Below are 16,675 nucleotides of genomic sequence, written 5' to 3'. Positions count from 1 at the left end.
CCTGCTTTTCCTCCTCAATCCCATCCTCCTCCTCTCTTTCAATACATTTTAATACATCTGTAATGTATTTTTAATACATTAAAATATTAGTTACAAGGTGAGTGTTTAACCTGAACTCCAAAATAATTCACAAAAAAAAATCAGACCTCTAGTTTTTAAATGAGGAAATACAGTTTTAAAAAGCTACACCGTCTTCCAATGGCTTTCCATTCTTGTGTTCCCTAAGATTCTATACTTGAAGTCTGGTATGAACAGTATATAAGCTACAGAATCGAAAGCTATTGATGGGCAGTCTGAGTTTCTCTGGGCAGCGGGGCTGGGAAGCAGGATCCTTTGCCAACACCCTCCTCCAAGTTCATTTTAAGATACTTTCACCAAAGAAGTCCTAACATATAAAAGCCAAAAATCCCACACAGGAAGGCCCAAACCCAAGTGTCTTTTTCAGATCAGACTGTTTCAGAGGGGTAACACAAAGTAAAAACGTTTCCCCACTTGAAAGTATATACAAGAAAATTATACATTTGTTATTTAACTGCTCTCTCTCCATAGACTACCCTCTAAGAATCTCTTTTCTAAATTCAGATTTCAAGCTTTAAAAACCTGAATATTAGTAATTCCTACCTTTGTGTCCAAAATATCCATAAGCAATCCATGAATATCCACTCCACTATAATTTCTTTAAATTCACTAAAATAAAAACATTCTTTTCAAAATTCACTTTAAAATATATTATTTGTATATTTTAATTTTGGATTTATTTTTAAACAGCTGAAAATACTATAACGCAGCTTCTTTGCAGCCCATAACAATTACATTTCTACATCCCCTTGAGACAAATCCTGGGTTTAGGAGTAAAATTAAACTACTTTTTAGATTTAATAAAAGATCTTAAAATATTTCAATGTTTTTCAAATGGAAAGAAGAAAGAAAGAAGGGAAGGAAAGGAAGAATGAAAAAAGAGGTGAGAAAAGAGGACAAACAGGAAAGGGAGGAGAAAGGAATCTTTCTTTAAAACTTCACTCACATAAATGAGTATTATCCTTCTGAATACCAGGTAACCAACGAGCCAGATGCTCAAAATTCAAGAATCTTCTGTAAGGTTCGGAGCATGCATTAGATGTCAGTGGACAGCTGGTGGTCTGATGCTCACACACCTGAATCTAGAAGGTTCCACAGGACCCTGGCCAACAATGTACAGCACTTCACATCTCTCTGACCCCCATCAAACCCCAGCTTCTTTCCCAGACCACAGGGAGGTCAGTCTGCTGTAACTCATACAGGATTTGGTTGTGTCCCCCTGGTGGCTCAGATGGTAAAGAATCTACCTGCAATGCAGGAGACCTGGGTTCAAGCCCTCGGTTGGGAAAATCCCCAGGAGAAGAGAATGGCTACCCACTCCAGCATTCTTGGGGAGAATTCCATGGACAGAGGAGCCTGGTGAGCCACAGTCCATGGGGTCGTAAAGAGTCAGACACGACTGAGTGGCTAACACTTTCACTTTCCAACTGGGCATTCCCCATGATTCACATGTGTCTCCTGGTCTAGGATCTTCCTGTCCAAGTCCCATAAGGCACGTGTGGCAATGTTCTCTGACTCTCAGCCTGAACAAAGCCTGCGTGTGGGGCTGGAGGCTGGGTACACAGAGAAGATCACCCAGGGCTCCTCTGATCACTTCCCAGTGACCTCAACCTCTGAGCCACGGGCAGGACAGTAAAGCCCAGTGTCTCTGCTTCCCTCCAGAGGGAAAACAGGCAAAAAGCAAGGGATGGGGTATGTGACTACATCTGAAGTGGAACAACATCATTAGCCTTTAAAAAAGAAAAATCACCACCTCCATCCTAAAGAAAAACACTATATCTGATCAAGAAAGATATACTGAGACCATGGGCTTCCCAGGAGGCACTAGTGGGAAAGAACCTGTCTGCCAATTCAGGAGACATGGGTTCGATCCCTGGGTGGGGAAGATCCTCTGGAGGAGGGCATGGCAACCCACTCCAGTATTCTTGCCTGGAGAATCCCATGGACAGAGGAGCCTGGCGGGTTCATAGGATCAAAACGAGTCGCACAGGACTGAAGCGACTTAGCACAGCAGAGCACAGCACTGGGACCGCTGGGGTGGGTGGGGGTGGGCAGGGGTTTGGGGTGGATACAGAAGGCACAGAACAAGCTCTTCCCTTGGGCTTGTTTCACTGTTACTACTAAAGCAGAGACTGACATATAGCAGTGCTTAAGAATCCAGGCTCACTTACTTCTTCTAGAAAATGAAAAGAATCATCTAAAATAATGCATTTATTCTGGAGAAAACAACACCTCCAAAAAAATCCTAAAAGATTTTAAGAAGGGGAAATAAAAGAATACAGCTGCAATAATCCTTATTTTTGTTCCACACAGAAGTCAGGGGGAAAAAAACATCTATGCAGCTACACATACAAGGACCTGTTGTTATTAATACATTTCCCCCACTTCTACCCTCCTCCCAACTCATAAAAAGAAAAACATTGATTTTTCCAAACAGAGGTAATATCTGATTATGAAGACAAGACAGTCGCATGTGGCTTTTGGAAATGCAAGTGTTTCATGCAGTCTTTAGGAATCAAATCACGGCCAACGCTGCAAGGAGAACAGAAGCGCGAGGCAGAGCAGGAGGAGGCGGGCGGCCAGGCGCGGGAGGCGGGCCGAGGCCGCGCGGTCGCAGGGGCCGCAGGCGAGCGCATCCCCGCAGAGGTCACAGGAGGTCAGCTGCGCTCTGGAGTTGTAGCTTCTCACGGCTCGCCGCCCTGCTCAAAGAGGCAGACGTCGCTTTAGATGCCTCCTGAGTTTAGAAACAGGTACTCTGCCAAAACTTAAGTGCCTTTGGATACACTTTTCTGAGTTTTCCGTTCTTCACATAATTTTAGTTTTCTTTACAAGAAAAACAGCAAAACTGCTCACAAGGAGCCCAAACTGCAAAGCAAGTCCAGGAGAGAAACAGTGTTTTCAAGTCCCGTTTCTGTACCACCGGCAGCTGGCCGGCATTAAAAGAGAAAAAAACAGACCCTGGCTGCACAGCTCAGGTCAAGCGCAACCTGAAACCCTTCCTGGAAAAGGAAAGGCTGTACCTTGAGGATGTTTTAATCTCCTTGAGACTTCATTTTTGGATGACATTTTCTATGTCTTCAAGTAAAGTTCTAATCATTAGAACTACTGAAGAGAAATATATTTACTTGGACTTTATTTTAAAATCCAAAAATATGAAAAGAACTCTGTGTCATGCCTCATTTCAGTGTCTTAAAATGTTAAGCACATAGTCTCTAAAACTACTGAACTTGAGTAAATTTTATAGTACAACCTAATATTTTTAAAAATTAGATAAAGCACCAATAGCATTATAATAAACTTACTATAAAGCATAATTTATTTTTATTTTTACAGTTTTTAAGAAACTTTCTATTTCCAAATTCCTTCATGGTTTTACATTGTTTTAAATTTTATAAATATGCTTTCTGACTCTAGGGTTTTTCAGAATGGGTTTTATTATCCTGATCTTACCCATATTTTCATTTTAAATGCCCCCCAATACATAAGTCATTTTCCACAAAAAAAACTTTACGGAGACTGAATCTTTTTTGCTTCTTATATGTTTAAAATGTTCTCCATACACCTGAGAAATATCAGTTGGAGAATCTTTCAACTAGGTTATTAAATAAAAAATTTGGATAAATTCGTTATTTTGTCACTGAGTCTCTAGCTGAGTCTTTCATCCTTTCACACACACACAAAAAAAAAATGCTTCATGTTTGTCCCCAAAATGTCCCACAGGAACTGGGTGAATGCTCTATCCCAACTCCAATAGGAAGCAAAAGATGAGAGGAACTGGCTTGTTGACTTAGGAGAAGAGCAAGGTGGTGCTACCTCTTGAATACCCTGTGAAGACTCCCAACCATATGGACAGGTTCCTGAAACTGGAGTCGATTATACAGAGTGAAGTAAGCCAGAAAGAAAAACACCAATACAGTATACATTACATATATATGGAATTTAGAAAGATGGTAATGATAACCCTGTATGCGAGACAGCAAGAGACGCAGATGTATAGAATGGACTTTTGGACTCTGAGGGAGAGGGAGAGGGTGGGATGATTTGGGAGAATGGCACTGAAACATGTATACTATCAGGTAAGAAATGAATTACCAGTCTATGTTCGATACAGGATACAGGATGCTTGGGGCTGGTGCATGGGGATGATCCAGAGAGATGATATAGGGTGGGAGGTGGGAGGGGGGTTCAGGATTGGGAACTCATGTACACCCGTGGTGGATTCATGTCAATGTATGGCAAAACCAATACAGTATTGTAAAGTAAAATAAAGTAAAAATTAAAAAAATTAAAAAATAAATACAATGTAATTATCTACAACTGCCTGGGACATGAAAATGTTCACGATTCTCATGCATTCTGATGATTCTGAGCCGCTAGGAGTGCTTATTCAGGACGAATGTGATTACAAGCAGAAACATCAGCCTGCAGGTCTCACACTGACAAAAAGTCACTCCCTGACTGATCGGAGATTTGTCCTGATCAGCTTAGATGATCTCCAAACTAGATCTCTACTTTCACATTCTAAATTTCTAATACTTTATAAAGTAAAAGTTACCAGTAAAATCAAAGAAGCTCAAGTCATTTTTCAGACTCTATTTTTCTTGAAATGATAAAAAAAAATCTGTTATAATAAATACATTTTACCAAAACAATCTCCCTCAGTGAAGAAACAGCTAAACCCCACTGAGGTTTGCCAACACGGATGGTGTTCACATTCTCTCCTGAAGAAGTCTTGTTTTAAAACCAGAACCAGATGGAGTGGGTGCTTGAACAAGAAAAGAACCTCGGAAACTGAACAGAACTGGACTCCCTGTGTCAGTTTTGCTGCTGTTGTTTTTTTACTTTTAACTGTAAGTTGAAAACCTAAAATATTATGAGCAAAAACATCATTTTAATACATGCAAAGTGCTATCTTGTGATTATATTTTGTAAGTTATCCATTGTTTTCATTTAAATGGAAAGCTCACCTCCTGCTACACCACTACCCCAACTATACCCTCCCCCACAAAGCTCATTCAATAGATGGCCACTCAGAATGAATGAGTGAATGCCTGGCTTAAGTCCTGAAGTACTGGGAACTCCAGAACACACTTACTTGGTTCGTAGTAGTCCACTATGGACACTGAAGCATCTTGTGTATTTGACACTCTAAAGCTTCTCACAGCAGGAATATCAACACAAAACTGGGTTTCATTTACCTTGAAAAATACAGAAGACTTTTAAAGAGGTGGCAGACTGTGTTCATGATAAAAGACATTTCTTTCTCTTATCATTTATCAAACAGTTATAGAAACTAACATTTAGGGAGCATTTCTACACACCCAGTACTATGGTAAACACTTTACATAAATCACATCATTTGTTTTGTAAAACAATCTTTGCATGATCAGTATGGTTCTTACTTCCATTTTACTGAAACAGATACTGAGAATTAGAGTGGTTAAGGATGCAGGAGCCCAAGGTGCATGCCCCTGGCCTTAGTCCTTCACCAAAAACCGTCTTTCAGCCTTGCACCCCATCCTGGTTGCTGCTACTGACTCACCCCAGTCCCCTTCTCTGGAGAATCACCCTCAGCTCATAGAAGCCACCTCATCCACTAAGTGAAGTAACCTCAGAGTCAGGGGGGCACAGCCCCCAACCAGTAAGGTACAAAAGGCCAGCCTCTTTGCCTCCAGGAAAGATACTTAATGCCAATCTAGCAAAAAATACTAGTTAAGGAATCTGAAATTAATACATTCCTTCAAACATTTCATTACATACCAGTTAGCAGGAAGTGAAAAGTCAATCAGTCAAAATGTAATGGACACGAAAACTAGCCATTAACAACAATATTACAGACACAGGACAAACTCCAAACCTAATTACATTATTAAATATATAAATATTAAATGCATTTTTCAAACCCTAAATTAGGCCCATGACTGTCAAGCAGTATTTAATATATGGAAATTACTGAATAGCAAAGAGACTTTGAATTCGTTTTAACAGCTTTATAACCAAAATGGTTTTTGAAGTCTTAAAACAAGGAGAATATTTAGGAACTAGCTTTTTAAAAGTAGAGTCACTGCTAAAGCAATATAATTCTGATTCACACTTTGCAAAACTGGAATAAGAAACATACGTCTTCCCCTCTCATAACATGAAATCCTAAGAACACTTAAAACTCAATTTCAACTCCACATATAAATTTCATGTAGATGTCAGAAGAATAAACTTACATGCCAGCAGTTTCGAGACATAACAAGTAGAGTCTTGAATTCCACACTAATCTTTCTCACAATATTTTAGGCACCTTATTCCTGAATCAGTAATTTTCATACAGCAATGGGAAGAGTACATGAAAATAATATAATTATATTATATAATGATTTTCTGTAAAGACCAAACCTCTGAGAATATTCTGTGATTCAAGCAGCTAACTCTTCAGTGCAGAAATGCTAACCCTTTGCGATGTAGTAAACGCCTTTTCTCTCATGAAAGCACCGTGCACTGGGTCTTCACTGCTGCCGCGGGCTTTCTCTAGCCGTGGCGAGCAGGGGCTCCTCTCCAGCTGCGGCGTGCACTTCTTGTTGCAGTGGCTTCTCGTTGCGGAGCACCAACTCTGGGTGCTCAGGCTTCTCTCCGGTTGCGGCTTGTGGGCTCTAGAACGTGGGCTCAGCAACTGTGGCACATATTGCCCCGTGGCATGTGGGATCCTAGTTCCAGACCAAGGATGGAACCCAGGTCCCTTGCATTGGCAGGAGGATTCTTAACCACTGAACCACGAGGGAAGTCCTTCATGAGCATTTTAAAACATGTAATTAAAGCTTTCACCATCACCAGCATTTAAATAAATAAGTTCAGCAATTCCTTGAAGCACAGGAGTTCTCTATTTGAGATCTGGACTATATTTTGGAAAACATATCACAACAATTTCTGTGTTGAACATCTGGTATGAAATAATTTCATTATCAAGACTTTCATTAGGCTCATCATTAACAGTAATTCTCTTTAATTTTATAATAATGTCTTGTAATGTTGACAATAGATGGTTGCCATGTGAAAGTCACTCAGGGACACCAAAAACCAAAATAATGACATAAAGAAAACGTATAAAGGTGCTTCTGAACACAGTAAAGAGTGGTGCTGTCAGCGGTTACCGAGATGAAACTTAGGTTTCATTACTTACAGAGTCTAAGTAGAGGTTGAGTTTCCCATGGTCATGTTCTACTTTTTTCACAGTATCACTCAGGGGAATGGCATCTGAGGACACAGTAAAACCACTGAGCAGGTTGACTTCCATAAGGGCCATGCCGCTTCTGGCTGGGCCCAGAAACCTAAATCAAGGATGACAGGAGGGACAAAAACCCTTTAGGAAAAACCTACAGCTGCTGGCAAACTATCTTCATATAGAAACTAAAACTGCCACGTGTTATTCCAAATATGTATTGTTTCATTGAAATAAGTTACTGTAGAAAACTGTAAAAAGGTAACCCTTTCTTTACAGGTCTGAAATTCCTATAAGTTTCAACCACGTGAGGAAGAGAACAGTGGGTCCACCTGTCAGCCAGCATGAAATGCCTACAACGCAGCTGGCTTAGGCCCTGGGCTATAATGAGGGCAACCTTTGCCCCTTCAGCAGGCAACTCTGTTTTCCAGTGGTTGATTCCAAACCACATTGCATTTTTCATTTTCTCCAAAGTTGACTGCACTAAGCTCCCCGGCTCAAGGCTAGGAACTGAAAAAGAAGCATCACTTGACCAGCTAGCAGGAGATGGCAGCCAAGTCTTCAACAACCTTTTCTTCATCCGGTTTTAGAAAAAGAAGATCCAGTAGGGAAGGTCCTTCCCTTTCTTCTCCCACATACTTGGTGGAAATTTTGTATTTTCTTTGGTCACCTTGGGAGACTGACAAGCCTGGGAAAGTTTTATTACACTGCTTGTTTTCTAACCCTGCTCTACACATTGTAAGCATCAAAGCATCTGGGCACCAACAACATTTTGTCTCCTTTAAAATAAGTATTTTCTAAAAAAGACTAGGTGACAAGAGCTTTTACTTTGGATCTGAAGGAGCCCAGTGTCGTTATGGAAAGCAGTTTGTCTCCAAGGTGGAAGTCTCAGCATCATTCAGTTAAGTTCCTGTTGTCCTTTAAATGGCAAAAGCAAGAAGGGCCAGTACAAAATCTTGCTTTTCAAAGCAGCAAACTGATGCCTGCCAAACATGACTGATTGAAAAGCCATACAGTACAAGTGCTGACTGTGGCTGGCTGGCAACCCCAGGCAGTCAAAACCATCTGCTGGTAATGTGCTCAAGAAGAGATGCTGCGGAAAACCAATATGGGCATTAAAATTGGAAGGGTTTTAGAGACGAGAAAAACAGCCAACCTGCCTAGATTCGATGACTGCAGTGTATCATCAGAAGTGCCTTAGCTGACCTGGTCTTTCCACCAGCCAGGGGCAGAATTTGTTAAACTGCCATGCCACAGAGAAACCCTGTCTGAGGTGAGTAAGAGCTTGGACCTTACTGACGAGAATAAAGTGCCTGAAACACCAGTTTTTCTTTTTATAAAGTGTCACTGAAAGAATTCATTTAGAATGCTATTTGTATTTCATAGCAGATTTTTCTCAGAAAACTAGCTGCAGCATCTAAATCCTTTTTATAAAGCCCCCAACCCTGATTAAAACACTTACCTTCTCCAGATCCTACACACACACACATACACACATACACACACACACACACACACACACACACACACACACAAAAGATATAGATGTCCTCTACATAGCAAAGTTTGTTGCCCATCTGACTCCTGATGCTGGAATAAGATTTGGAATCCTGCATTTTTACCTGAGCCCCTTATAGTGAAGCCCCATCAGGGTCTGAATCTCAGTTTCACTTCTGTGTCTTCACCTGAGCTCCCAATTTGCCCTTTTCAAAACTAGAATTTTATTGACTTGCTCTAAGTAGCTCTTTGCAGGAAACCACCCTCCTCAGGAAAGCTCTTTTCTTGTCATTTTAGCAAAGCTGTATTGTAACTAACCTTAAACCAGGCACCCCCATGTTCTGCTCACCTCTGGCCCAAGCACACTTCTCAAATCTTTTGATCACACAGTATCTTGCCTAACCTGTTGGTTCTTTCCATAGATCAAAGGAGTACAAATGAAGAATAAATAATTAACAGATGGTCAGATCTCTTCCCTAGCTTCTTTAGTAATCTCACGAACAAAATGTGTGAACAAGACAGCACCTAGAGGAAGATCATAAGAAGTCGACAAGCTTGCATGCAGGGCAAGGTGGTGATGGCTCTGACTCCCATCTCAATGACTGACTGAGACTGTTTTCCCAGTTTCCCTCTAAAAACCATTACTACTGAGCAGAATCCTCAGGGCTGGTCTCAGGACATGAGTGCACCTTCTCCCCAGACTGCCAGTTTTTCTTATTAAAGTGTCTTTCCTTTTGACCAGCAACTGTCTCTTGGATATTGATTTCTAAACAGCCAGCAGCCAGATCAGTAACATTGTTTTCAGGAATCATTTTTATTAATTTTTGTCTCCTCTTTCAAATGCAAAGCTATATCTTTTTGGCTAACCTTAATATTCCAAATCCTGACACTACATAGTGGAAACTCAGCTAATATTTACTGAGGGAATGAACGACTAAAGGAGTGAATGAGAAAAGCAGGGATAATAATGGCACCAACTTTACAGAATAACTCTAAGGAAAGTTTGTGATAAATGCAGATACTGGGCTGTGGTTAGTCACTCAGTTGTGTCTGACTCTTTGCGACACCATGGACACTAGCCCGCCAGGCTCCTCTGTCCATGGGGATTCTCCAGGCAAGAATACTGGAGTGGGTTGCCATGCCCTCCTGCAGGGGACCTTCCCAACCCAGGGATCGAACCCAGGTCTCCCGCATTGCAGGCGGATTCTTTACTGTCTGAGCTACTGGGGAAGCCCAAATGTGGGTGGGTGTTGTTTAAATAATAATAATAATAAGTTGATGTTGTTATTCTGGAACAGAGCCCAGTTTCAATCTTAGTGAAGTATAATGGGAGTCCTATTTTCTCAGCTAAAAAGGAAGCCACTGCAGAGATTCTGATATCCCCATGCTGCTGGTTCAAAATGCCCAAATAGGTGAGGAAGGGGGCAAACACATGTGGCAATTTATACTAAAATCAGGAACAAGGAGACCCAAGATAGTAGGAATGGTAGCAGTAATGATGAAAACTGGGTTCAGGCAATGGCTAAGCAGACTGACCACCCGGAGGAACACCTAGAGATGACCTTAGGAGGACCTGCAGGTTCAGTATCACATCAGTGACATCCAGCCCACCAAGAGTCCAAGGTCAATCAGATGCTATAGTAAGTAAGTGTTCGCCCTTCAGTCATGTCTGACTCTTCGCAACCCCATGGACAACTCCGCCAGGCTCCTCTGTCCATGTAATTCTCCAGGCAAGGGTACTGAAGTCAGTAACCAATCCCTTCTCCAGGGGATCTTCCTGACCCAGTGATGAAACCTGGGTCTCCTGCATTGCAGGCAGATTCTTTACTGTCTGAGCCACCAGGAAAGCCCAATCAGACACTATAGGATATTTAAAAAGGACAGGCAGCAGCTCGTCAAGATCAGTGCATAACAGAGTAACACCCAGCTTAACCACAGTAGATTGACAAAGAAGAAACTATAAAGTCTCTTGATTCAAGAACTTTCTGAAGGAGTTGCTCTCAAACTGCTGTATGCATCAGAATAAGCAAGAAGGCTGAAGGTGGCTTCACAGACCCTGAATCTGTGAAGTCAGTAGTCTTGAAGTGGATACTTTTTGCTTAACAAAATCCTCAGATGCTCTGGCAGAGAAGGAAATGGCAACCCACTCCAGTATTCTTGCCTGGAGAATCCCAGGGACTGGGGAGCCTGGTGGGCCGCCGTCTGTGGGGTCGCACAGAGTCGAACACAACTGAAGGGACTTAGTAGCAGCAGCAACAGATGCTCTGGACACAGACCAAATTTAATAGTCACTTTATTAAATGCTCCCAGAAGCTGTAAGTGCCTAAATATCCAATGCAAAGATCTTCTAAATTGGAATTATTTCACTGTGTCTAAAAAAACTAGGCTCTTCGTTGAACTTGCACACTTTTATGAAGTTCTGACTTAAGCGCATAAAACAAAAAGTTAAATGTGAACCTGGAATAAGTGCTTAATGGAAAAATGACCAACAAAAAGAAATAATCTATTTTGGAGTATTAATCATGATTCATTAAAGTTTTTGAATGGAAATAGTGGCAGACTTTATTTTCTTAGGCTCCAAAATCACTGCAGATGGTGACTGTAGCCACAAAATTAAAAAACGCTTGCTCCTTGGAAGAAAAGCTATGACAAATCTAAGTAGCATATTAAAGCAGCAATATCACTTTGCCAACAAAGATCCATATAGTCAAAGCTATGGTTTTTCCAGTAGTCATGTACAGATGTGATAGTTGGACCATAAAGAAGGCTGAGTGCCGAAGACCTGATGCTTTTGAACTATGGTGCTGGAGAAGACTCTTGAGAGTCCCTTGGACAGCAAGGCGATCAAACCAGTCAATCCTAAAGGAAGTCAACCTAAATATTCATTGGAAGAACTGATGCTGAAGCTGAAGCTCCAATACTTTGGCTACCTGATGCAAAGATCCAACTCCCTGGAAAAGACCCTGATGCTAGGAAGAACTGAAGGCAGGAAGAGAAGGGGATGACAGATGATGAGATGGTTGGACAATATCACCAATTCAATGGGCATGAGTTTGAGCAAACTCCAGGAGCTGGTGATGGACAGGGAAGCCTAGTGTGCTGCAGTCCATGGGGTCGCAATGAATCAGACATGATTGAGAGACTAAATGACAATTAAAGTTTTTATAAATTAAACCTGACTTTTATTAAACTTTTCTATTAAAGCTTATTATAAATACAATAAAAAAATTGCAAATATTGATAATTTTGGCATGTGGAGAAAGGCTTAAATACAATTAGCATTCTAGTTTGTAATCAGAAGTGTACTGTGTAACTGAAATCTTTGCTAAATATAACTCCTTATAGTGATACAGTTAGATAACTATATAGTTATATAATTAAATATATAAATAGTCATATGCTACTGCTGCGTCACTTCAGTCGTGTCTGACTCTTTGTGACCCCATGGACTGTAGCCCACCAGGCTCCTCTGTCCACGGAATTTTCCAAGCAAGAACACTGGAGTGGGTTGCCATTTCCTTCTCCATAAATAGTCATATATATTTAATTAAATATTCAAATCTATTTTTTAAGGAGAAAGAAGGAAGACTTAGACACCAACCTTGTGCACACATTCAAATCCAAGTGATTGACATCATCTTTATTATCTTTTACAGCAACATCTAGGTCAAATGATTCCTGATCTTGGATAGATCTTCGGCTTATAGAAGATCTGGAATTTTTCACATTATAAATAACATTAAGCTGCAATAAGTAACAAAGAAGCATAAGTAAAAATTAGCAATAAACTGGTTTAATTATATATTCTAAAAATTAAGTAATGATTCTCTGGGATAAACTCAACTAAATTTGTAATTTTCAATCTAAAAAAATCTTAGTTTTACTAGCTAGCAAAGTATCATTATTTACAAATATAATTATAAAAGTTAATAAACAATGATTTTTAAAATCAAGAAAAATTGTTAGGGAATATTCAAAATTTCATAGGTCATTGTGGACAATATTCACAGATACTGTTTTTTTCAAATACTATAAAACATTCCCATAAGGGAACAAGCTAAACTATTGCCACTAATTTCTAAGCTCTGTTGCCCAGCTGGAGTCATTTTTCACAAACTGGAACTATTGGTAAGATAAATCAAAATATCTTTATCCAAAAGCCCTGGTGGAAGAGAAACCTATTCAACTGCTAAGGCTTCTTTTTGAGCATATAATGTTTTTCAAAGATGATAAAATAAATGATGGATTTCAAGTCAAGTGGGTCTTTATATCCAAGAAATCTGGCAGCTTGTTTCCAAAATACAGCTTTGCTTTTCATCACTCAAAAGGGGTCAACATTACTGCAAACCTGAGTCTTCCTTGCCCTCCTTTTTCCAGAGCACTTTCAAAAACATTAACTAAAGGAAATGTCAATACCTATTTCTGGGTAAGCAGCCTTTTTTGCAATTTTCTTCTCCATTACAAGAAGTACCCATTGGTCCCTACCTTTTGTTTTCTTCATGACCAGTAGGTACCAAATTTACTGCTGTGTCCTCAGACCTCATATAAAATCATTTGACTTTATCTATACAGTAATTTAGCTATATTTTGTTTATCAAGAATGTATTCAAACCAATTTGGTGGTTTAAGTACATATAATTTTTCAAGCTTATCTAAAATATCCTGTGTATTTACTTTTGGATTTATTATTCACATCAAAAGATAGATTGAGAATGAGTATTTTCACATGGTCTTTGTTGGTAAAGACCAATACAAATTATTCACTCTTTCCTCTTTCTATCCTTTTCACTGAATACTGTTCCTTTTAATTGTGATTTTTCCCCTGATTAAAAGAAAACATTTACTGTATTTTGAGTATTATACAAAATAATCTTCACATTATTTTTAAGTTTCCAAATTATATCTGACCATGTGCCCTAAGCATGGTGTCTTGGCAAAAGCATCTGTTCTTTCAACCAGGATAGTTGTGCTGGTTTTTGAAAAAGTATCTTTACTCTATAACAGTCTTTTTAAAAAACTTTCTCAGGGCTTCCCTGGTGGCTAAATGGTAAAGAATCCACCTGCCAATGCAGGAGACACGGGTTCAATCCCTGGATTGGGAAGATCCCCTGGAGAAGGAAATGGCAATCCACTCCAGAGTCCCTGGGAAATCCCACATGGACAGAGCAGCCTGGCGGACTACAGTCCATGGGGGTCGTAAAAGAGTCAGACACGACTTAGTGACTAAACAACTTTCTCAGTAAAGCTGTCAGGGTTTGTTTGGCTTGTTTTTTCTAACCAAGTACATAATACATGAAAATCATGGGGATTTAAAACCATGTTATTGGGATACAAAATGGATTTTAAGTCCCCATGATTTTCATGTATTATTAAGTAAAATAATTTCCATTCAGTATTTAATATACTACCTCCATTTAACTGTATTCCAGTTACACCATAAAGGGTAGATTTCTTTGAATTTTCTTCCTATAGTAGAGCACTGAACATATTATGCTCTAATTGTTTTATTTACAATAATATAAAAATTTACATCAAAGGGACACATTTCCTATCTTCAAGTCAATTACTTATAATAGCATGTTGACCTTCATCCTGTTACATGTATATTAAGAAATGGTAAGTAAAACGCTACATATTTATCAAGTCACAATAGAAACTCTACCCAGCATTAGGTCTGAGCTATATTTTGACAAAAAAAAAGGTGAGAGTTCCCAACAATTGACATGACTCATACTGGAGGATTTTAACCCTCATCTCAAAAAGTATTTAATACTCAAGAAATATTCTTCTGACACATTAAGTCATATAGTTGCTAGTCTACTCACTAGGCAGTAATAGCTCTAACACTTTTTTTTAAAGATAGTGATTTATTTTACTGTGATGGAAATAAACCTTTAATAATTTTGTCATCTAAGTGAAAGATTTATCAGTGCCTCAAACCAAAGAATTATTATAGCAAGTCATATTTAACAAAACAAAAAACATTATTACATACCTGACAAATAGCATATCCAAAACCATTTGCAGAAATATTAACTGCAGTTGGCTGTACTACAGCAAGCTGAATAAAAGTGAGAAAAAAGTAAATAAGGCTAAGTATCCATATCCAGGTCCTCCCAACCAGCACAGACCACTGTTTTCCCTCATCAGGAGTGTGAGCTGTCTGCACGCTAAAGCTCTAACAACTTCACATGGAAAATACACAGCTAGTGTATTTTCTGAGCTGCTGTACAGCACACGGAGCCCAGCTAGGTCTGGGATAACCTAGAGGAGTGAGATTGTTGCAGGGAGAAGCTCAAGAGGGAGGGGCTATATGTACACATGTAGCTCATTCACTTTGTTGTACAGTAGAAACTAACACAGCATTGTAACGCAATTATACTCCAATAACAAAGTCCTTAAAAAATTTAATTTAAAAAAAGGACTTCTTTTACACAGGTCACTTTGAAAGTCAATTTTGAAAAAATTAATACCTTATATATGTTTTGACAATTAAAAATACTCTTCTGCAAATAATTTCATTGGTATGTAAATATACAGAATTATGGTCAGTGTCTTTAAAAATGTCACTAATTTCTGTTCATGGTTTAAATTACCTTCAGACATATGAAAATTAGATAAACAAGAATCCATAAAATAATAATGATTATTAGCAAGTTGTAAACAAAATGTTATGATCACACACTTCTTTTTTTTTTTAATTGAAGAGAACTGATTATTTCATAAAAAAGAATAGATTGCAGCTTGCCTATTTCTTTGTCTAGATAAATCACTTAAATACACATGTGCTGGTTTTAATTAGCATCATGGAAATTAAGCATTCTGTAGCCTGAAATGTTATCGTTCAACAAATAAAAAATACATATTTAATAAAAAAATACAGTTCAAACAATTACTCTCCATAATGCCGAAATAGACTCTGTGTTTTTTCCTCTACCCTACTTAATCAAAAATGCACATGAATCAAATTGCTGCTTCATCTTGTGTGTAATAGAAGGCTTCACACAATTATTTTTCAAGTCAATAAAATCCTCCTTCCTTCCCCACTCACCTTACTTCCTCCCACAAATGTTAAACAGTAAATAAGTATTTTCTTTAGACCTGGATCAGGCATGGTAGGAGATTAAAAGCAAAAGGTTGAAAATACAGTCCAGTACTGATACAAGATTAATAAAGGGTATTTTGGGGTATAATTTTTTTTAAAAAAAAAAAGAACTTTACACAGCCCCACAAGTCAAAAGTTATGGGTAAAGCAGATACGAGGGGTGAAGGCAGAGGAAGTGCACATTAGTGCTGTGGGAGCCCCTCTGTAGGGACTAAACAAGAAAGATAAGAAACAGAAGTCACCCCTTCCGCCTCAAGCCTCCCTTAGCATCCAAGTCCCTGGCCTTTCTGAGAACACAGCAACACGCCATCACTGACCTGGACCATCACTATCCCTTCCTTTTCCTTTGCTATCACCTCTTCTCCCTCAGGTTCTAGTCTTGAAGTCACTGCTTTCCTCCATTACCCTCAACTTCCTGCAAGGTTAGTCAAGGGAATAAAGTTAGGGTCTAGTACAGTCCTTAATCCCATTTTTAAGGAAAAAATTCTACTACTGGTTCTATCAACTCCTAAGGGGAATGTGGTACAACCAAAAGGAACATGGTCTTTGAAACAATGGGTTCAAATTTTAGCTCGTTACCAGCAACATGATTGTGGGCAAGTTACTTAAACTCCCTTAGCCTCGGTTTTATAATATGTACAGTGGGATAAAAGTACTTGCTTCTTAGTCTTGGTTTGAAAAGTAAATACAATTTAACACACATAAAGAAATTTGGCACAGAGTCTGCAAACAGTAGGAGCTCAAAGGGTATTCATTCATCTCCCAATACGACAGGACCTATGTTTTCG

The 16,675-nt window shown here is 39.2% G+C and overlaps 1 protein-coding gene across 2 annotated transcripts in view; it reads right to left on the bottom strand.

Annotated features, from left to right (window-relative positions):
* Positions 1-2,276: 2,276 nt before the first annotated feature.
* CD109 (CD109 molecule) overlaps positions 2,277-16,675 on the bottom strand; it is a 133,617-nt gene continuing 119,218 nt past the window's right edge. Inside the window, exons 29-33 of one of the 2 annotated variants that reach the window (XM_069598016.1) lie at positions 14,778-14,843; positions 12,384-12,526; positions 7,247-7,394; positions 5,174-5,276; positions 2,277-2,777 (exon numbers count right to left, since the gene is read on the bottom strand). In XM_069598016.1, the coding sequence (XP_069454117.1) occupies positions 2,599-2,777; positions 5,174-5,276; positions 7,247-7,394; positions 12,384-12,526; positions 14,778-14,843 (639 nt within the window). In that variant the 3' untranslated portion in view covers positions 2,277-2,598. Of the gene's footprint in view, positions 2,778-5,173; positions 5,277-7,246; positions 7,395-12,383; positions 12,527-14,777; positions 14,844-15,470; positions 16,303-16,675 lie in introns of those variants that run through there. The other variant, XM_069598017.1, reaches the window with a different exon arrangement.

Source organism: Ovis canadensis, chromosome 8 (genome assembly GCF_042477335.2).
Source record: "Ovis canadensis isolate MfBH-ARS-UI-01 breed Bighorn chromosome 8, ARS-UI_OviCan_v2, whole genome shotgun sequence".
NCBI lineage: Eukaryota > Metazoa > Chordata > Mammalia > Artiodactyla > Bovidae > Ovis > Ovis canadensis.
The sequence above is the reverse complement of the archived record's forward strand: the minus strand, read 5'-3'. Positions and strand labels throughout refer to the sequence as shown.